Consider the following 22,152-nt stretch of genomic DNA (forward strand, 5'->3'; position numbering starts at 1 on the left):
CGTCTTGACTCAGAAAATAATTTTTTTTAAACTGGTTAAGGCACTACTTGAATCTGAACATTCAAGAGCTTTCTTTGGTTTACTTTCTTCAATCCAATTTATTGCGAGATTAAATGCAATTAATTCCCCTGTAAAGACAGATTTATTTATGGCAACCTTGGGTTGTGGAATAACTGCTGCAGCTCCTGCTTTGTGATGACCTGTTTGAGATGCATCTGTATATATTGCTACATATCCGGAATACTTTTCCTTGATAATTCTTTCTAATTGACTACTTCTTACATTTCTATTTTTCATGAGTTGAAAATCAACCTCAGGGTTTTCATAGATCCATGCTTGGGATCAGAACTCTTGGGCTAGTTGAAATGTTTCCAATATTAACTTTCTTGACTATATTCCCTATTGTCCATCCAAAAATCCCTTTTCCTTCTTTTTCTTGACAATTTGCCAACACTTTCTGTGTTGGATGTTCTTTCTTGTAGCCTTTTAAGTTTGCCCACTGTATCGCTGCCAACTGCATTCTCCTCATTTGCAATGGTATCTCATTCATTTACACTTGCAACGCAGCAACTGGGGTTGTCTTTGTGGCTCCACAACACAGTCTTAATGCTTGAGACTCGATTCTATCGAATTTCTCAAGTAATGATTTTGGGGCAGACTGATGGACTATACAACCATAGTCGATAACAGACCTCATTAATGCAATATACAGGTATATTTCTCTCATCACCAATCTACTGGCCCCCCATTCTCTGCCCCTCAAAGCCCTCATAGTATTAAGTACCTTTTTACTTTTTTCTACAATTTTACTAACATGCATTGACCAGTTTACCCGTTTATAAAACCATATATCGTACCTAAATACATACTGTACTTAAAACTATCTACCTCTTCTATATTTTCTCCATACAGGTGAATCTGACGCTTTTCTTGAATTTTCCTCTTAAGAAAAATAATGACTTTAGTTTCCCCCAACAGAGAATCTTACACCCAACTCCCTTGCCCATTTTTGTATTTTAATGACAGCTTCCTGTACTTTCCTTTCTACAAACTCTAGATTCCTACCCCTTTTCCACATTACTCCTTCATCTGCAAACAGTGCCACACCCACTGAACCTTCTTCTTTAAAAACTTCATCTATCATCACTGAAAATAACGCTGGACTTATCCTACGTGCTTGCGGAGTTCCGTTTCCCCCTCCATATATATCAGTATACTCGTCCTCTACTTCCGCTGTTATTTTCCTATTATAAGTCTTCTCTCCACATACACACGCTTCCTCTGATACCTATTCTACTTAATTTAATCAACAACCATTGTTTCCGCAACATACCATAAGCTTTTTCTATATCAAAAAACACTGCAATAACACTTTCTTTATTAATTTGTCCTTTCCTAATTTCTTCTTCCAGACAAATTGCTAGGTCACTTGTATTTCTTCCTTTCCGAAAACCACTTTGGTAACTTTTTAGTACTTCCTTTGATTCCAAATGATAAACTGCTCCTTCTTTTATCATTTTTTCCATTATTTTACTCAAATTAGAGGTCAAAGCAATTGGTCTATAATTTCCAACCTCTTCCGGATTTTTGCCTGGTTTACGCAGCGGTATTATAACTGCCTCTTTCCACGCTGTTGGTAACTTTCCTTCCTCCCAAATCTTACTGGACAAGCTTATCACAGTTTGCTTTCATATGCCACTTAAATTTTTAACCATCTGATAACTTCCTTGGTGTTTACCTGGGGTAGTGTTCTTTAAACGTTTGCATCATGTTTGTGACTTGTTAAAACAAAACAACAAAAAGACAAGGGCAGCGTCGAGCATCATTACTAAATGACAAAAGGAAATGGAAAAGACAAAGACAACACAGGAAAAGCGACGCCAAAATGGAAAAAAACAAAGACGATACAGAAACCATTCTTTTGTCTTTGTCATTATTAAATGCAATGACAAAACGCAAGTGGAAAAGACAAATACAAAACAGGAAAAACAACGGCAAATTGGACAAAACAAAGACAATCCAGAAATGGTAAAAGAATATGACTACATTTTTATATTTGTATTATTGTTGATTCTCTTTGTATTTCCACACGTATTCCCTTTTAATTTTGGTACTCCTGTGAATCCATAGATGTACTGCGCCAAGATGAGCGTTTGCTCTGCCAGATAAAATGCTGCTTCGTTGCCCTTTATGCCCTAATGAGCTGGGATCAAAAAACTTTACTAATACTAATATTCCTCCTGTCAAGTCTGTACAACGTTTCGTATATTTCATTCACAACATCTTGCCTGATTTGCGATTTAAAATACTGTATAGACATTCATGCTGAGCTTGAATCTGAGCAAAAAACTGCCTTCTCCACTTTTGCCTCTTCTATCTACTGCAGAGCTGCCGATATTGCCATTAATTGAACTGTAAACACTTCCAAATGAACTGAGATTTTCTGTCCTGTCCAGTACTTCCTGTATTCGGGTCTTTAGAGCCATCATTATACACAAGCTTTACCTTTGCAGTCTTTCATTTCCACATTCCCCAAAAGATTTTTTAGATTGGACCTTTTCCAGGTTACTCAAGTCAACGGAGAAAGCAGAGAACAACCATGGAGGTGTGACTGTTAATGGCACTGACAAAGAGAACTGTTTTTGGTCTCCCAGCATGGTAGTAACACTCTTTTTGCATGCTGAACTTCTGGATGGCCCCTGAGATTCACCCAGTAATGCATAGTTAATTGCCTGTCTAATTTGCAAGGGTAGCTCACCCACCTCCACCTGCAGGGCAGGAACAGGAGTGGTCTGAAAAGCTCCACAACACAGTCAGTGCCTGTGCCTGCATCACTTCCAGCTTCTTCAATACAGTTGTAGAAGCTGACCCATACGCAATACATCCATAATCCATAATCGACCTCATCAGAACTATATAAACCCTTTTCATGGCAGATCTGCTGCCCCTCCAGTCCACCTCCAAACATCTCCCTCAAACAGATTCATTGGTTTTCTTTCTGCTCAAATTTTTCACTCTTAATCAAAAATACCAAATATATTATTCAAAACTATACATTGACCTTTAAATGCCCGTTTTCGTAGAAGTCAGTTTTTATTCTTGGAAAATCCACAAAAAATGAGTTATTTTCCATATAATAAATGTTAGGAGGCTGGGATTATTAAATCAAGTATATATATATTCGTGATAAAAGGAGTGTCAGATTGTTTAAAAACTTACTGTTTTCAGTCAGTAGTGAAAACTAGTGAAAAATAAAACAGAGACATTAAATTGTCAGACACATCAAACACTACTTTATTAGGCGTTGCATTCAATGTTCACAATAAAATACAGCATCAGACAAAATATATTAGGGGGTTTAGTTTTTCATTTGGGGCTGACAGACAGAGATAGGGCTGGGCTGAACTTTTGGTATCAATCCGATACCAATTCAGTATACAGTAGAGCCTGTATTTCTGATATTGATACCTATAAAACAGATACCGATTTCTCAACAGAAATAGATGATTTAGTTATTTTGCCTTTAATTTGTTGATCATAATTATAATCGGAATAAAACACATGGCAAAAATTTTAGGCAAACAAAAATTCTTTGTATCAACACACTTATTTGAGAACATATCATTGTATAATACAATATAAGACAATGTAACAATATTAACGAAATAATGATTCCTTTTTATTACATGCAATCACTTGACCAAAATCTAATCAAATCATGCGCTCTTTGCCGAGTGACCTCAATACCTGATTCATTTCAATGAGTGACTGATACGACCTCAATTCAGTCAAAGGAATCAAATCACTACTTTCCAGACGGAATGTGGAAGTAATCGAACATGAAGCGTCTTGATCAGTTACAGCATTTAGCCATAAACTACCGTAGCCCGTCAGTCACTCTGCATGAGTCTGTTCAAAGAGGACATTATGTGTCACCACAATTTCAGCAACTAAAATGTTTTTCTTCCAATACATACTTTGCAAGGGAAGCTTTTACCACACTCCGAACAAGTAAAAGGTTTTCCCCCTGTGTGTGTGTTGTCATGTGTGACAACAAAGTTCCCTTTTGTGTGAAACTTTTAAAACAGTTTGAGCAAGTAAAAGGTTTTTCTCCTGCGTGTGTTCTCTTGTGTAATACCAGACGCATTTTGTGAGAGAAGCTTTTACCACAGTCTGAGCAAATAAAAGGTTTTTCTCCTGTGTGTATTCTCATATGTGATACCAAAGTTCCCTTTCGTGTGAAACTTTTAGAACAGTTTGAGCAAGTAAAAGGTTTTTCTCCTGTGTGTGTATTCATGTGTGATACCATATGTGCCTTTTGAGTGAAGCTTTTACCACAGTCTGAGCAACTAAAACGTTTTTCTCCTGTGTGTATTCTCATGTGTGATACCAGAGCTTCTTTGCGAGCAAAGCTTTTACCGCAGTCTGAGCAACTAAAAGGTTTTTCTCCAGTGTGCGTTCTCATGTGTGATACCATATTTGCTTTGTGAGTGAAGCGTTTACCACAGTCTGAGCAACTAAAAGGTTTTTCTCCTGTATGTTTCCTCATGTGTAATGTCATTTGTATTTTCTGAGAGAAGCTTTTACCACAGTTTGAGCAACTAAAACATTTTTCTCCTGTGTGTATTCTCATATGTGATACCAACGTTTCCTTTCGTGTGAAAGTTTTAGAACAGCTTGAGCAAGTAAAAGGTTTTTCTCCAGTGTGCGTTTTCAAGTGTACTACCATATGTGTCTTTTGAGTAAAGCTCTTACAACAATCTGAGCAACTAAAACGCTTCTCTTGTGTGTGTGTTCGCTTGTGTTGAGTCAAATTCCCCTTACAAGAAAATCTTTTATCACAACCTGAGCAGTTAAAATGTTTTTTACCAGTCTTCTTTTTAGAGCACTCAGAGTGTTTGTTGTCAGTATGAGTCATCTTATCACCTTCACAGTCTGTATCGTGGTTGAAAGATTGTTGTCTTCATCTTCAGGAGAGTGCGACGTTGTGTCGTCACTATCTGATAGTAGAGCTAAGAGGTTGTCTGCTTGTGATCCTCCACAGTGGTCTCCATCAGCTTCTGTTGTCAAGTGTTGCGGTGATCTGCTGCTTGAAGGCTCCATCTCTCTCGTCTCCTCACTTGGACTGTGATGAAGCTGTGAGGACTCAGGTGGTTTGACCTCATGGTCTTCCGTCTTCACAGAGACACCAGTCAGTGGCAACCTCCTCAGGCGCTCAGCCTCCTCTGGCACTAGAAGACGCTCTCCCTCCTGAGTGATCGAGAGTTCTTCCTCTTCCTCTTTAACAAAGGGAGACTTTGGGTCCTCCTCTTTCTCTTTAATGTGGGTGGGCTCTGGCTCCTCCTCTTCTTTAATGTGAAGGGGCTGTGGCTGCTCCTGCTCTAAAGCGGAGCTCTCACCCTGTGGTTGAATGGGACATTCTCCTTGATGACCAGTCAGCTGCTGGATGTCTGAATTGTGCACTGGGAAAAAAAGAGCACAATTAAAGTTTAGTTACCACAATTCTTCCTTAAAAGTAACGGTGGAATAACGATTGATGGTTCTTTACATATTTTACTGTGAAACATTTTTCCCTGTTACATAGCAATTAACTTCATTTTACCAGTTATTACCTCCGCCAAGCACAGAGCCAAGCGCAACAGAGGGTATCTTTTGCTGGCGTTTATTTGTTTGTCTGTCTGTGTTCAAAATAACTTGAAAAATTCAGAATGGATTATGTTAACATTACCATATTAAAATTATTTATACTAACATTTTTAGCATTGTAGGCACTTATACAAACACTTAGCGCTATTATGTTAGGTGTTAGCATGCTAGCATTGTTGGCATTCTTTAAGACAGTCCAACACTTCCATGGTACATTTTCATGTTCAAGGAATCTAAATACCTGTAAGAAGGACTGATATTTATGGTGTAAACCACAATATGGTGGGAACTATGGCGCTTGGCGGTGGTATGCGTGTCAGTTTGCTTTTGTAGTTTAATATGAAAATACTTGTAGAAATGAATGTTTTCTCATTAAAGTACACAAGGGTTTACATTTTAATCAACTTGTATTTTAATTATGAAATATATTTCGTGTATGAATTCTCTTCAGACTACATAAAATATTTTGACAGTTAACAGTGACTTTTTTGTATGAGTCAAGTTGCATCACGTCATCAATCCTTCAAAAAAAAAAATCCCATCCCTTGGGACACCCTTTGCTTAGCATTTAGGATAAAAGAAGTCTCTATATGTCATAGTCATAGTATTATGTCATAAGCCTCTATTTTGTCTCTTACATATTTTTCATATGACAGCTCGGATTCTGATCAATCCCTGGGAGTTCATTGCTTGTATTTAATGCTCTTGGTATTTTCCTGTCAGTTTCTGTCAGCAAAACTGGTTTCAGGAGCTAATTTGAAATATTTGTGTGCCCCATCCGTGCCCTGCAGTACTGTGTCGTATTTTCCAGCATATGGATGTCCCTCAAGTTTTCCTGTTTCATTAATATAAACGCCCATGGTTTGAACAGTCAAATAATAAAAACTGTCCTTTTATAGTTGTGTGTCATAATTTTTTTAGGAGATAGGCTATTTTGTGATATTTATATACTGTATATCTGTGCCACTTCTGAATTTAAATGTCCCAGTTTAATAAATCAGTACCCCTTTTTGTACAGCAGAGAGGGTCATTGTACCGTATTTGCGCAACCATAAAGCGCACCGTATTAAAAGGTGCAGTCTCAGTTACCGGTGCCATTTCCGGATTTAACACATATATAAGGCGTATGGTATTATTGGGCACAGGCAGTCAAACATACAGGCGCTCAAGAGTCAGTAAGGAAGCGACAGTGCTTTATTTCTTTGGGTAGATTAAGAACAGAACTCTTATACAGCTTATCAAACCCACTGGAAATCGCGGAAGGTCATCGCTCAAAACAACAGTCTCAGTCATGGAGGGAAAGGCTTCTTGAGACGTCATCTGTACTTCTGTGAAGAAAGTGTCGGACGTTTCGCTCCTCATCCGAAGAGCTTCAACATTGTTGGGGCAGCCCTGCCCTCACTGCAAGACATTTATAAATCTAGAGTCCTACGCAGAACACACAACCTCATCAAGGACAGCACACATCCACAACACTCATTATTCACACTCCTACCGTCAGGCAGACGCTACCAGAACCACAAGGCTGGCGAACAGCTTTTACCCACAGGCCATCAGGCTTCTCAACGAAGCATTTACACACGCCGCACGCAACACACGCACACACTCATAGCACTTTATTTATTTATTTATTTATTTATTTATTTATTTATTTATTTATTTATTTATTCATATTAATGTCTCTTCTGTTGTTGTTGCTTAATTTATTGGTATATATGTTTATGTTTCTTATATTCTTATTCTTTCTTGTGTTTTCTTTCTTTCTTTTCTTGGGAGAATGAACAGAATAATATTTTCATTGCATAGTATAACTGCTGTTTTACCATGCACATGACAATAAAACTCTCTTGAATCTTGAATCTCTACATAAGGGACTACCACTCCTCTCCTTTTTGCTTCTGTGGGCTTTTGGATTTCTTTCCCTACTCTCTTCTTTTGACATTTGTTAAAAGCCCACCGTGGGTACCCACAGGTTGAGAGCGCTCTCTGGACATGTTGTGTCTCCTTTTTCCTTCCCTCAGCACTAGTTGGTATTTGTTCCGCTCTTTGTTGGAGGGTCCTAATAACCCCTAGTTTATGTTGTAGTGGATGGTTTGATTCAAAAAGCAGGTATTGGTCAGTGTGTGTGGCCTTTCTAAAGACCTCTGTAAGTAGCTGTCTGTCCTCTCCTATAATTACGTTGCAGTCTAAGGAGGCTAGTTGGTTCTCTTTAGCGTCCTCGCGAGTAAATTTGATATTGGTGTCCACCGCATTGATGTGATCTGTGAAAGACTGAATTTCTTGTTTTTTGATTATGACAAAGGTGTCATCCACCTATCTAAACCAGTGCCTTGGTTTTGTCCCTGAGAAGGATGTGAGAGCCTGTTTCTCCATCTCTTCCATGTACAGATTCGCCACTATGGGTGAGACTGGTGAGCCCATAGCACAACCATGGATTTGTCTGTAAAATTTCCCTCTAAACTGAAAATATGTAGTGTTAAGGCAAATTTCCAATAATTGGCAGATGTGGTCAGCACTAAGTTTTGTTCTCCGATGCAGAGTTGAGTCCTCGAGCAGTCTCTTCCTCACCACCGAGACTGCTGCTGAGGTGGGGACAGACGTGAAAAGTGAAGTCACATCATAAGACACCAAAGTTTCCTCTGGCTCCAATCTGAGGTCTTTGATACTCGACACAAACCCTTTTGTGTTCTCTATATGATGATCAGTGTTGCCTACCAATGGGGATAAGACTGTTTTTACGTATTTAGCTACATTGTACGTGGTAGAGTCAATGCTACAGACAATGGGTCTGAGGGGAAACCCTTCCTTGTGAATTTTTGGAAGGCCATAGATACATGGTGTAACCTCCCCAGGGTGTTCAGCAGGTTACTGAGACCAAAACCCACAGCTCTTAGTTTTGCAAATGAGGTGAAGCCAGGGCCAAGCCAGAACAATAGATGCTAACGAGCCAGTATCAGAGTCGTTCATACCCAACTCAGGCTACCAGCACTTATTAGTTCGCTGACAAAGCTCTTCGGATGAGGAGCGAAACGTCCGACACCTTCTTCACAGAAGTACAGATGACGTCTCAAGAAGCCTTTTCCTCGATGGACAACTCCTGTACGACTGAGAGCCTACACAGAGACAATTATCGTCCTATAGCTCTGGCAAGTACCTTATCAAAGGTCTTGGAAAGGGCTATGTTGAATAGAATGGAGAAGTTTATCATGACATCTGATAATCATTTTGGCTTCAAATCCAAGCTTGGCACAAATCTGTACAACGGGCACAATACTACCATTTTTGTTTGCTTTATTGACGCCTCAAAGGCTTTTGACCATATAAATCATGAAAAGTTATTTCACAAATTGTATAATAGAGGTGTCCCAAAATATTTAATAAGAATTTTAGTGTTTTGGTATGCTCAGCAGTCTATCTCTGCTCACACTGTACAGCCACCGAGCGGGGCTCCTGCCTCCTCTCTCCTCCTCCATGCACGGAGGGGAGCAGACAAGAGCCCCGCTCAGTGGTGCTCACACACATTGCAGAGTGATGAGTGAGAACTCCAGTCAAGATGCCAAGACTTACAGCGCAAATCCAGTCTATATCGATATGAACAATATGTTTGTTTTTGATATCGTGCTGAAAAGAAATATCTTTATATTCATATCATCGATGTATCGCCCAGCCCTGCCTTCAATTATTGTTTTCAAACGGCTCCTTAAAGACGGGGTCTATATTGCCTGTTTTATTGTATATTTCGCCACAGTCAACATCACAGCTGCCGACTTTGCAGCCTTGTCGCTATTGAGGAATAGCGTTTAGAAGACATTATTATACAACATTATATAAACAAGACATGACTTACTCTGTTCTGTGGCAGCTTTGACATAGTGATCATTCTTCTTTTCTTGTTTTTGAAGCATCCTTTTACAAAATGCGTTAATATCATACTCTCAAGCCAAATGCTCCTTGTAAAGGGGTTCCTTCAAAGCAGTCAATGAAATGATCCCTGTGAAGAACAGAACTCGAGGTGGGCCTCCATCTGTCTCTTGTTCTCTGCACTTGATTGTCCATTGTTGTCTTAAACCTTCCTCTTTTGGGGAAAAAAAACTGCAGTATCACTCAGATGCTGTGAACATCCAGCGGCAACTCAATGTTTTGGCATGACTACTATTTTGATGAAAAGTATACTGAACCAAGTCGACAGTCTACCTCGAGAAGCATTTGTTTACTCTGCTTTAGCTGAGAGGTGTCACCCCGATGACATCACTTTCTGAAATGAGGCTGAACTGCTCGAGCTAATTCGTCGTGGCTGGCGCCATTAACTATAAATGTAATTTTTGCAAATTTACCATTCACCTTTAAAAATCTACAAATGTATAACATAATTACAAACAATATATAACATATTTAAGCAAACTTGACGAATCATGTCAGGGACCCTTTAAACATACCTTCAGTGTGTCGCACACCTTGAGGCTTGCAAACAGTCTCCAGTTGTTTTCGTAGTCGCTCGTTCTCCCCTCTTGTTGGAGAAACTTCCTGCTCGTACAATGTTACCTGTAGTCTCTTGTTATCTGCAGTTTCCACCTCCGTGTGTCCGAGATGTAATGAGGGAGTCCAGTCCCGATGGCTTTCATCCATTTCATCAGCTGGTCTCCCTAAAAAACACACACTCCTTTATTTTAAAACTGTTTACATTGATCACGGTTCTTGCATTCATTCTTGAGCTTACAAACAATTTTAAGTGACAACGCGTTTTATTCCCCAAAAGACGGTCTTGGTTTGGGTACCCTCAGCTATCTTAGCTAATGCTAGCGGCCTACTAAATGCTCGGTGTGAAAGAGCAAAACACATGCTTTGATCCAAACTTACCAGTGTGAAAATGCCGCGAACAAACCAACATGTGTCGGGTGATGGCGTTGAAAGAGATGTTTGATCGTCTAACGGTTGCTATCCAGGCCATTCGGCGTCTCTTTGTTAGCTCACAGATCAGAGCTCCTTGGCTTTGCTTCCACGTTGGAAATGAGAAAAATCTCACCCCATCCTTTTTATTCCCGAAGCGATCGCGTGAACGATTGTGGCAGTGAATAACACAACACGTTTGCACCATGTTTTGACTTGTTAAAACAAAGCAACAAAACACACGCGCAGCGTCGAGTATGCAGCCTGCGTCAACAAACCTTTGAGTTTCCCTCCAAGCCCACAAATGCAGTGCGGTTACGTCACTTCCGTAACGTCACCCTCAAACGCATTGATATTTGTTCTACCATTTAAATGCCCATTATATTTGACGATGTCAATGTTTTTCATTTTGAAAAAATCCACATAAAACAAGTTGTACATATAATAAAGTCCATGTTATGCGTATAATAAATGTTAAGAGGCTGTGGGATTATTAAAATATACAGTATGTATATATTAGTAGGGCTGTCAAAAACGTATATAATTTATTTCATTAAAATTCAGTGTAGTGCGTTAATGACGCAAACAAATTTGCAGCATCCCATCAAGCCACATATGTCTCTGTTATGATGGCAGACGGAGCCACAATAGCGTCTCAACAGTCACACAGAGTCTGCCACTATTTAGTAACATTATTCTGACCTGAACACATCAACAGTAGTACAATTCCAACACCACGTATGTATCTCCAACTAACAAACACGTCTGTCCGCTCGTCCTGGGAACGACACTTCCTCATTGTCACTAGACCAGTGGTTCCCAAACTTTTCACAGTCGCGCGCCCCTTTAGACATTTAACTTGAAGCCATGTACCCCCTACTCCAGCACACTTAACTTGAAACATGGAACATGATTAATTGGTTAATTAATTTTACAGTAATCAAGTAATTCTGGTTCAAAAATGTATATTTTGCATGGTCAAATTTCGATTGAAGTTGTACATGTGCACTGATAAATAGATAAGTATTTGTCCTACATATATTTTTATTTTAGACCAGCGGTGGCCAAACTTTTTGACTCGCGGGCTGCATTGAGTTAACAAATTGGCCGGCGGTCGAGACTACTGTATATATTTGATACATGCACTCTATTTTACCCTTAAAGTTATAACAGTCCACCTGGAATGATAGTGTCATACAATCTTGTATGTGCTTGTGTCCCTTTTTTTCAGGAGCACTTTAAATATCAGACCATATCAAATGACAAAATTAAATTTGACAGGTTTTTTTTTTTACTAAATAAGACACCCGGAATGTACATGAATAAAGGATGTAATATACAATATGAACTACTGTATGAACGCTAAAACATGAACTATTAAGTATGTGAATGTCCTTCCTTTTTACTTCCCAGACTGTGCAGTGGGTAGGTTAAGTTGTGTGACACGCATTTTTCACTTGTGTTTGTTTGGCACCGTGCGTCAGGTAGTTGTCTGGATCACTGCATGTGAAAAGCTACTTAAACCATCAAAAGGTTGTCTCAGATTGACTGACTACTAGCAAGTCATGTTGCCAGCTTGTATCTTAAAGATTGAATTACTTTGGAAGCAACTGGCGGGCCGCATTCAAATGCTTGGCGGGCCGGATGTGACAGGTTTTCAAAGTGTGGGGATTGGAACACCATCGATTCATCCATCCATTTTCTATGCCGGTTCTCCTTATTAGGGTTGCGGGGGTATGCTGGAGCCTATCCCAGCTAACTTCGGGCGACAGTTGGGGTACACCCTGGAACACCAATATACAGGTAAATTAAATCTTCATGATTAAACACTCTTAATGCACAACATAATTATCAAACATACTTACTTGTTCATATAACTCACACAGCAATGAAGAACTTCGTGCATGTCCAAAAACATGCATGTTAAGTTGATTGGCGACTCTAAATTGTCATTCCATCCATCCATCCATCCATCTTGTACTGCTTATCCGAGATCGGTTTGCGGGAGCAGCAGCCTAAGCAGGGAGGCCCAGATTTTCCTCTCCCTGGCCACTTCGTCCAGCTCCTCCCGGCGGATCCCGAGGCGTTCCCAGGCCAGTTGGGAAACATAGTCTCTCCAATGTGTCCTGGGTCTTCCCAGAGGCCTTCTACGGTTCGGACTTGCCTTAAACACCTCCCGAGGGATGCTTCTGACATTCTGACCAGATGCCCAAGCCACATCATCTGGCCTCATCCGAGTCTCTCCCGGATGGCAGTGCTTCTCACCTTATCTCTGAGCGAGGGCCCAGCCACCCTACGGAGAAAACTCATTTCGGGCGCTTGTACCCGTGATCTTGTCCTTTCGGTCACTAGATCGACCGGTAAATTGAGAGCTTTGCCTTTCGGCTTAGCTCTCTCTTCACCACAACAGACCAATGTGTAGTCTGCATCACTGTAGACCCTGCACCAATTCTCTTGTCGATCTCACAAGACCCCGAGGTAGCTAAACACCTCCACTTGGAGCAGGATCTCATCCCCGACCCGGAGATGGCACTCCATCCTTTTCCAGGTGAGAACCATGGACTCGGACTTGGAGGTGCTGATTCTCACCCCGGTCACTTCACACTCGGCTGCAAACCAATCCAGTGAAAGTTGAAGTTCACCGCTTGATGAAGCCAGCAGGGCCACATCATCTGCAAAAAGAGAGACTCAATCCAGAAGCCACCAAACCGGAACCCCTCAACGCCCTGGTTGCGCCTAGAAATTCTGTCCATAAAAATAATGAACAGAATTGGTGACAAAGGGCAGCCCTGGCGGAGTCCAACCCTCACTGGAAACGGGTCCGACTTATTGCCGGCAATGCAAACCAAACTCTGACACCGGTCATACAGAGAACGGACAGCCTGAATTAGCTGGTCCGATACCCCATACTCCCGGAGTACTTCCCACAGAATTCCTCGGGGAACACGGTCGAATGCCTTCTCGAAGTCCACAAAACACATGTAGACTGGTTGGGCAAACTCCCATGCACCCTCAAGGACCCTGCTGAGAGTGTAAAGCTGGTCCACAGTTCCACGACCAGGATGAAAACCACACTGCTCCTCCTGAATCCGAGATTCAACTATCTGATCCGATCCTCCTATCCAGAACCCCTGAATAGACCTTACCAGGGAGGCTGAGGAATGTGATTCCTCGATAGTTGGAACACAACCTCCGGTCCCCCTTCTTAAAAAGGGGGACCACCACCCCGGTCTGCCAATCCAGAGGTACTTCCCCCGATGTCCACGCGATGCTGCAGAGTCGTGTCAACCAAGACACGCCTACAGCATCCATGGCCTTAAGGAACTCCGGGCGGATCTCATCCACCCCTTTTTGACAACCTCAGCAACCTCAGCCCCACCATCCCCACCATACACGGTGTTGACTGTGCACTCCTTCCCTCTTGAGACGCCGAATGGTGGTCCAGAATCTCTTCGAAGCCGTCCGGAAGTCGTTCTCCATGGCTTCTCCAAACTCCTCCCATGTCCGGGTTTTTGCCTCAGCGACTGCCAGAGCCGCAGACCGCTTGGCCTGCCGGTACCTGTGGGCTACTTCCGGAGTCCCATTAGCCAAAAAGGCCCGATAGGACTCCTTCTTCTTCTTGACGGCATCCCTCACCACTGGTGTCCACCAACGGGTTCTGGGATTACCGCCACGACAGGCACCGACCACCTTACGGCCACAGCTCCGATCAGCTGCCTCGACAATGGAGGCACGGAACATGGCCCATTCAGACTCAATGTCTGCCACCTCCCTCGGAACATGGTCGACTCTGCCAGTCATTCCCAGCAGAGCCTCACAATATGCTCGGGCCTGCCAGGTCTGACCGGCATCCTCCCCCACCATCGGAGCAAACTTACCACCAGGTGGTGATCGGTTGACAGCTCCGCCCCTCTCTTCACCCGAGTATCTAAAATATATGGCCGCAAGTCAGATGATACAACCACAAAGTCAATCCTGGAAGTGCGGCCTAGGGTGTCCTGGTGCCAAGAGCACATGTGGACCCCCTTATCCTTGAACATAGTGTTTGTTATCGACAATCTGTGAGGCGGAGTAATGAACGTCAAACACCGTTTGCTTGGATGAGGAAGATGCATAAAATTTAGGGCTGTCAAATGATTTAAAAATGTGATTTGATTAATCAGTTGTAAAATTAATTAATCACAATTAATCGCCATTAGCAACTATGTCTGAAAATAGGATTATATATTTTTGTATTTATTTACAGCTCCAAATGAACTGAATATATCAATCAAGCTAAAAGTGTCACGTGTGGCCAAGGCCAATGTACAGGATCCCAGAATGCAAAGGCGAGTCAGTCTGCCGAACAGTCTATTAAACAGATAGTAACTCACAACGAGGAAAATACAAAAACACAAAAAAGCAAAAAGCTGTTGATGTGTTCAGGTCAGAATGAAGTTATAAAGGACCATCAGACTCTGTGTGACTGTGTTGGGATGCTCCACTGTGCCGTCATAACAGAAAGCGTGCTTGTTCTGGTGCGCATGCGTTAATTACACAAAAAAATGTAACATCAATAATTAAATAAATTAGTTGCCACCGTTAACGCGTTATTTTAGACAGCCCTAATAAAATTATCAAGGTAATTATTATAGCTGACTACTTTTGGCTTGGGAACACGTCAGAGCAAACCATTTAAACCCATAATGACATCTACAGTATAGTAAAAATAAATGTTTAAACAATAACACTAAACTGGAACAAACAATACAACTTTGGAAACTAACTAAAATCCATCCATCTTCTATGCTGCTTGTCCTCACCAGGGTCGCGCGTATGCTGGAGCCCATCCCAGCTGACTTCAGGCGAGAGGCGGGGTCGCCAATTAACCTAACATGCTAACATTTTTGGAATGTGTGAGAAAACCCACACCTGCACAGTGAGAACATGCAAACTCCACACAGAGATGCCCAAAGGAGATTCAAACACTGATCTTTCAGATCTCCTGACTGTGTGGTCAACATGCTAACCACTCGGCCACCGTGCGGCCCCCTAACTAACCTTAAACAGAATTTTTTTTTTAACAAAAAAGAAAACATTGTATTATACAAACACTATGGAAGCCTGTTTCCACAACAGAAAAAAAATATCCCAATGGTAAATTATGATAAAAAGTCATGACATAAGAAACTCATGATTATGAGATAAAATGACAAAATTTTGACATAACTTGAAATGATGAGACAAAAAGTCATAATTATGAGCCAAAAATAATTATAATTATAAACTACGCATATGCCGAATGCCACGTGCGAAGGCGGCACATGTGCAGTTTGTATCTCATAATTATGGCTTTTTATATAATCATTTCAACTTTTTATCTCTATATGACTTGACTGTGTCATAATTTTGACATTTTATCTCGTAATTTCGATTTTTTTAATCTCATAATTATGACTTTTGACCTCATAATTATAATTTACCGTTGGGATTTTTTTTTCAGTGGAGGAAACAGGCTTCCATACAAACGTGCTACCATAGGACACACTGGTTTAAACAAGACACCGTTTTTAATAGGTAAACCTGAGACTGTTAGACCGTCACATGAAATGACAGCTATCACATGAAATGTGAATTAACATGCAAGTTAATTGGCAACAGGTATGAATGTGTGTTATGTGAATGTGTGCTTTGTGTTAGACATTCATTTTATAAAAGACATCACATTCAAAATACTTAGAATTAAAGAAACAAATACAAAAAAATAACCGAATGACAATAAAAGCTTGTTTTTTGTCCTTTTTTGGGAGAATGAACAGAACAGGAATTTCATTGCATAGCAGAATTACCTGTTTTACTGTGCATATGACAATAAAAATCTTGAATAAATAGCTCACATACAGTATTAAATACTCCCAAAAAAAGTGCAAACAAGTGACAAATTAAAGTTATAAATATAATATAAATAAGACACTGCACAAAATAAGATAAAGAAACCAGTGTGCACAAAACATACAAAGGATGTAAATCAAAATATTTAAAAAAATATATATAAAAAGGTGATCTTACAGAGACCTCTAGGGGTGTTTTTTGGTACTGCCTTAACTGAAACTATTCAAAAACACCACCACCTCCTCAAGCTCACATAACCTGCTACAGCTTTACTCTCCTGGTGTTTCTTGCAGCAAAGTCATCTACAATATCATATGACAACTGATTTGAGACCACATGGTTTATGCTTATGATGCCAAGTCCACTGAGACGTTCTTGCATCACAGAATCTCAGGTAAGTTTTAATCAGTTTCAGCTTAGAGAATCTTATTTCAGCAGCAGCCACTGTAGCAGGCAGAGTGGCAGAGATTCCTAAAGCCACCCACGTGTTGGGGTACATTTCTACCAGCTTTTCTCATGCAGTAAGGACAAAAGTTCCACATTGGTCATATTCTTTGATGGCAATAGTGGGAAATTCTGCATTTCCTTTGCAAGTTCTGTGCCATCAATGTCCGGCTGGCTGTCATGGATCAGAGCAGTACTTAGGGTTTGACACTTCTGTCGCAGGTCCTCTTCTCCTAAGTTATTCACCTCTCTAAGATTCCGAAATCTCGCTTCAAGTGAAGAGATGGCAGTATCCACGACCACATTAAAAAATGTGGTTTCCATTTTTTGTAGCGCATCTTGGATGGGCTCGCCTGTGGACTCATAGCCAAAGTGCCTTTTTGTGGTTCTCAGATGTTTTTGTTTGAGTTCAGCCGCCACGTTCATCTCTTCACACATCTCCTTTGCAGTTGTCTGTGTATCAGAAAATCCAGTGTTTCTGTAACTGGTGAGGGAATCTCTGGTGTTGCTGAGGTGGAGGGGACAGGAGGACTTGCGAAGGTGGGACTGAGGAATCTCAGCAGCGCATCTGAAGAGAGAAGAGGAGTAGTTAACACCAGTCTAATGATAAAGACTTGGTTTCAAGAATAAAATTAAATATAAATGAAAAACCTAAGCAATGCATGCATAATGTTGACTACACTGTACCGTATATTATACAATGCACTTTTTTGATATGCAATTTAGCAATTCATATATTAATAATATAAATGTTGTTATTACAGTGAAATGCTAATTAACAGAATGAAAAGAATTTGTAAACTACAGTGTAATATATAAGTTATGCTCTAACATCTGTGACCGCTGGTACCTGTACGCTACAGTGCTACATAAATGTCCCCAACCAACATGTAATACAAAGAAGAGTCCAGACGCAGATGTAGAAAAAAAAATTACCAATTTTAAAATGAGTAGAAGGTGTCGTGGAATACTCCGGCCTATATGTCACAGAGTCTCTCAACACAGTAACCAAAATAATAACATAAAAGGAAAAAATATATAAAAACCACTGCAACTTGTAATGCACTGCACACTAAGAATACATTGTAAACAAAGAATTCAATGCACACTAGGATTTCACAACAACCTGGTAACTCACCGCACACTGGAATTGCAACACAATTGATAATTCTCTGGAATGTCCCTGATATTAACTAACCCCAGAAACAATAAGACTACTTTCAACTTAAATAATAAAGGAAAAGGAAAAACAGTGATTGCCTGTAGCTGGCATTGGATGCAAAAACTCTGTGACATGGATAGCACATTTAAGCATCTTACAAACTGTTAAAATAATAAACTTTAATGTAGAGGTTTACTTTAAAACATGCCCACCTTGCATCTAAAGTTGACCGGCCCAGCCGGTATGGCTACCGCTATTACAGCATTACCAGCAGTTGATTGTATCTTAAATCACTACAAACAACTAGTTATCGCACACAGCGCAAAGTGCAATCCGGGAAAATTACCTGTCTTGAGTTACCGACATTATTGCTCCATGTAGGGCACATACCTCTCCTTGTTAAGGCAGGCACGTCCGTATTTGAAAGTTTAGCCTGGGAACAAATGCATGGCTACAGGTACCAAATATAATTATTTCAAGGAATGAACTACTAATAATGACAACCAATGTATCACCCGAACGTACGTTTGAGGTGCGTTTTTTGGGTAAATTAGTTTGTCCAATCCACAGTGTCGCCAACATGCATGAAGATCTGAGCTGTCTAATTACTTCCTTACAAATGTGGTTTTGGTTACACATTAATTATGCACACTGATACAAAGTTTAACACTGTAAACACACTTCAGATAATATGAACTCACGGAACAGACATCTAGGCTTACAACTATAATATATAAAGAAAAGGGAAATTAATAGCATTTGTATTAATTATTACAAGCTGGGAAAACGTGCGCTAACCAGGTGTCAGAATGTAAACTAATTTTAACATTATAACGATGCTGAAAAAATCTAATATGTACACATTTACCTGAGGGAGGTAAGGTAGTAGGCAGGTAGGTAGGAAGTAGTTGCATTACTATTTTTCATAACAGCTTAGGCCCTTCCATAAAATTAACTGACGTTAAAATAGCGCTGGCTAGTTATTGATTAGCTAACTATGCTATGCTAACTGTTAATGACACTATGAATCATCCTCCTGCAACAGAAAAATAATACCATGACATCTTTAGAGTAACATTACCTCTGTCTTTGTCTCGTTTTTCCTCCTCTTCTTTTCATCCTTCCCTCCCCTGGGCATCAGACAGTGTGGGACGTTTTGTTTGTGTTACTTTCACAACCGCAGGGTGGTGATAGTGCAGTAAACATAGTCTGCATCCGCCATTGAAGGACAAAGAGGAAGAAGAAGTGACGTAGATCTCGCGCATGTGCAAAACTGATCCCGTAGTAATACGGACGTTCAGACAAAGGTTTAAAGTTTACGATAAAACAGTTATATCGATTCACGCAGCAAACATAACAACGGAAAGCCCAAAGATTCGTCTTTTATAAAATCCACGAAACAGAAGTTGAGTTTGGAGCATTGGAGTGCTATCTGAAGTGAAGATTGAAGACGTGATAGAAGATGAACCACTGCTATGCTAAGATGGCGACGTCCAGTCAAAGAGAAGGCGGAAGAGAATCAGCGCCACCAACTCCCAGCAAATCATCAACGGAGAAAAAGCCCCAAACTGCAGATAACGGTGAGCGAGTTTTACAACGTCTTAATGGAGGCTGTCTTTAAAAAACAAACAGAAAAACAATTTTGTTCGAAATTGAATTATTTCCAGTCTTTTTTTTGGATCCGGAATGCTGGATATTTGTGCACATCTGCAACAGAGAGGTAACACACATACCCTGGTGAGATCTATAAGCGACACAGATTTTCAGCCGAGAGAAGACGCTGCATTTGCTTACTTTTTGAGCCGAGCGTCAGGAATAAAATGAAATAAACATTTTAATTCGGTCAATGTTAGCAGACGTGATATGACATCAGTACATGTGTGAGAACTCAGCCTGTTGTCTTCTTATATTACAATATTTGCGGAAGGAATAAGCACTAAAATACACCGCCTGTATCCAAAAACAACAACAACAATAATAATGATAATGGCCGCCCTTGTTTGCGTTTTGGGCACTCCAGCTTCCTCCCACATTCCCAAAAACATGCAGGTGAGGTTAATTGGCGACCTAAATTGTCCATGTGTGTGTGAATGGTTGTTTGTCTGTATGTGCCTTGCGATTGGCTGGCGACCAGTCCAGGGTGTACCCCGCCTGTTGCCCAAAGTCAGCTGGGATAGGCTCCAGCATGCCCCCGTGACCCTAATGAGGATGAAGCGGTATAGAAAATGGATGGATGGATGGATTTTTTTTTTTTTTTTACTATTAGCACAGTAGACCCTAACTTAAAATTTTAGGAGCTCAAGCAGAAAATTTGGGGGTGTACACCGAAATCGACTTGCAAAGTACATATTCACATTTCCTCTCTATTTTCCCTATGTTACTGATAAATACTTAAATGGCAACTGTGGCCGCAGGGTGGCCAGGTGGTTAGCATGTCGGCCACATATCATGATAACGATGATTCAATAATTACTGTAGACCAGAAACCACCAGCCTGTCATCACGCCTAACAGCTTAATCATGATCATTATTGTCATATGTGGAGTTCAAACATAGTCTGATTTTTAACAGAGGTCCCCAACCACCGGTCTGTTGGTGGGCCTAACCGGGCCGTGGATGACTTCAGAAGGAATGAGTTAAAAAAAAAAAACGTTTTGTAAATAAATCAATTTGAATGATTTGTAAATAAATATCAGTGTGGTAATTGTGTTTCCCAGCATTCATTGAATGCACCATAGTTGTGTACGCCGAGACAAAGTGAGAGTTACGTATAACTTTGTCCGACGCTGCCACAAAGAGATGATATTTTTGTTATTCCCAATGCTGATGTTGTGTGTGAAAGCATCAAGGCAGCACACTGCCCGTCACCCACATCAAACAACGATGTGATAATCTTCTTCATTGAAAACAAACTCCAGTCCAAACTCCACTAGTGGTGAGTCTGTATTCATTTTGGGCTTTTAATTTGATGTTGTTGGAAGCTACTTTTCTTCGACTTTTGTTCGGTGCAGTCAGACAGAATGTTTCGTGCAGTGCTTTCATTGTGAAAGCCGGAAGTGTGTTGTTGGCAATCGTCTTTCCTTCACGTTGAGCTTTCACAACCTCAGTGGTCATCTTAAAAATACTCATCGTTACATTGTACTTGTGTTTGTTTTATACACAACACATAATGAATAAATAGCATTTACGTGGCATACATTCTAAGTCCAATACTGCCCTCTTTTCACACATAAGCCAATCACAGTCGCCATTTGCCCCCCGCTCTCAAACACATTGGCCCACCGTCTTCTTGGTGTTTTTTTTTTTTTTTTTTATTTTTTTTTTTTTCCGGACCGGAGCAGGAGGGGACAGAGAAGAAGAGAAAAGGAAACAGGGGGGGGGGGGGGGGGGGGGGGGGGGGGGGGGGGGGCGAGAGGGGGACAAAAACAAAAAAAAGAGAGACAAGAGACAAGGACAACAGCAGCAACAACAACAATTGTGACAGAACAACAGAAACATACCGAACGACATCAGCAAATAAATGTCCGTGACAACTATAAAGACGAACAAGGATAAAGGACAAATCAATATCAACAACCACAATGACAAAGCTGTCAATGACAATCAGACATAATAGCAGTCATGAAATGATGACCTATGACAGTGATCACAATGACAATACTGCATTGAAACAGTCGCACACAATAGCAGTCATGAAATGATGAATTATGATAGTGATCACCATGATAATACCGCATTGAAACAGTCACACATAACTGTAGTAATGAAATGATTATCCATGATAGTGAATAGAATCAAAGTTACTGTAATGCACATCATTGTAAAAAAAAAAATACATATACACACATATATACATACATACACATACATAAATACATATATACATATATATATATATATATATATATATATATATATATATATACACATATATACCGCACATACACACATATATATATATAGTCATACTGCTGAAATCACCGTCGCTGTAATAAAACCAACAACATAATAACACCCTGGATAACTCAGTGAGTAATGTGGGGAAGTACGTATGTACTGTGAGTGTGCATATGTACAGGTATCTCTGTATGTAAGGAAGACTTCATATATATATAAAGGTGCAGGAATGTGTGGGCGTGTGA

General features: G+C 40.4%; 2 protein-coding genes across 11 annotated transcripts in view; one reads left to right on the forward strand and one right to left on the reverse strand.

Moving 5' to 3' along the window:
• The window catches only part of LOC129179198 (oocyte zinc finger protein XlCOF6.1-like), a 147,839-nt gene that overhangs the window by 107,341 nt on the left and 18,346 nt on the right, over positions 1 to 22,152 (forward strand). For 3 of the 4 annotated variants that reach the window (XM_054772106.1, XM_054772108.1, XM_054772109.1), the window contains exon 1: positions 19,219 to 19,590. In XM_054772106.1, the coding sequence (XP_054628081.1) occupies positions 19,473 to 19,590 (118 nt within the window). In that variant the 5' untranslated portion in view covers positions 19,219 to 19,472. Of the gene's footprint in view, positions 1 to 19,218; positions 19,591 to 22,152 lie in introns of those variants that run through there. The other variant, XM_054772107.1, reaches the window with a different exon arrangement.
• Positions 3,339 to 10,817, reverse strand: LOC129179238 (gastrula zinc finger protein XlCGF8.2DB-like). Of its 7 annotated transcripts, none has more exons than XM_054772215.1 (4): positions 10,504 to 10,817; positions 10,083 to 10,289; positions 6,895 to 7,047; positions 3,339 to 5,462 (listed from the first exon to the last, which is right to left on the reverse strand). In XM_054772215.1, the coding sequence occupies exon 4, from the start codon at positions 4,916 to 4,918 to the stop codon at positions 3,944 to 3,946; it is 975 nt and encodes a 324-aa protein (XP_054628190.1). In that variant the 5' UTR covers positions 4,919 to 5,462; positions 6,895 to 7,047; positions 10,083 to 10,289; positions 10,504 to 10,817; the 3' UTR covers positions 3,339 to 3,943. The 7 variants fall into 7 exon arrangements, with proteins under 7 accessions (XP_054628190.1, XP_054628189.1, XP_054628191.1 ...); XM_054772219.1 differs by having other exon boundaries at positions 4,914 to 5,462; XM_054772214.1 differs by lacking the exons at positions 6,895 to 7,047; positions 10,504 to 10,817 and adding an exon at positions 10,364 to 10,454 and having other exon boundaries at positions 9,494 to 10,289.

Source organism: Dunckerocampus dactyliophorus, chromosome 4 (assembly GCF_027744805.1).
Source record: "Dunckerocampus dactyliophorus isolate RoL2022-P2 chromosome 4, RoL_Ddac_1.1, whole genome shotgun sequence".
NCBI classification, from domain to species: Eukaryota; Metazoa; Chordata; class Actinopteri; order Syngnathiformes; family Syngnathidae; genus Dunckerocampus; species Dunckerocampus dactyliophorus.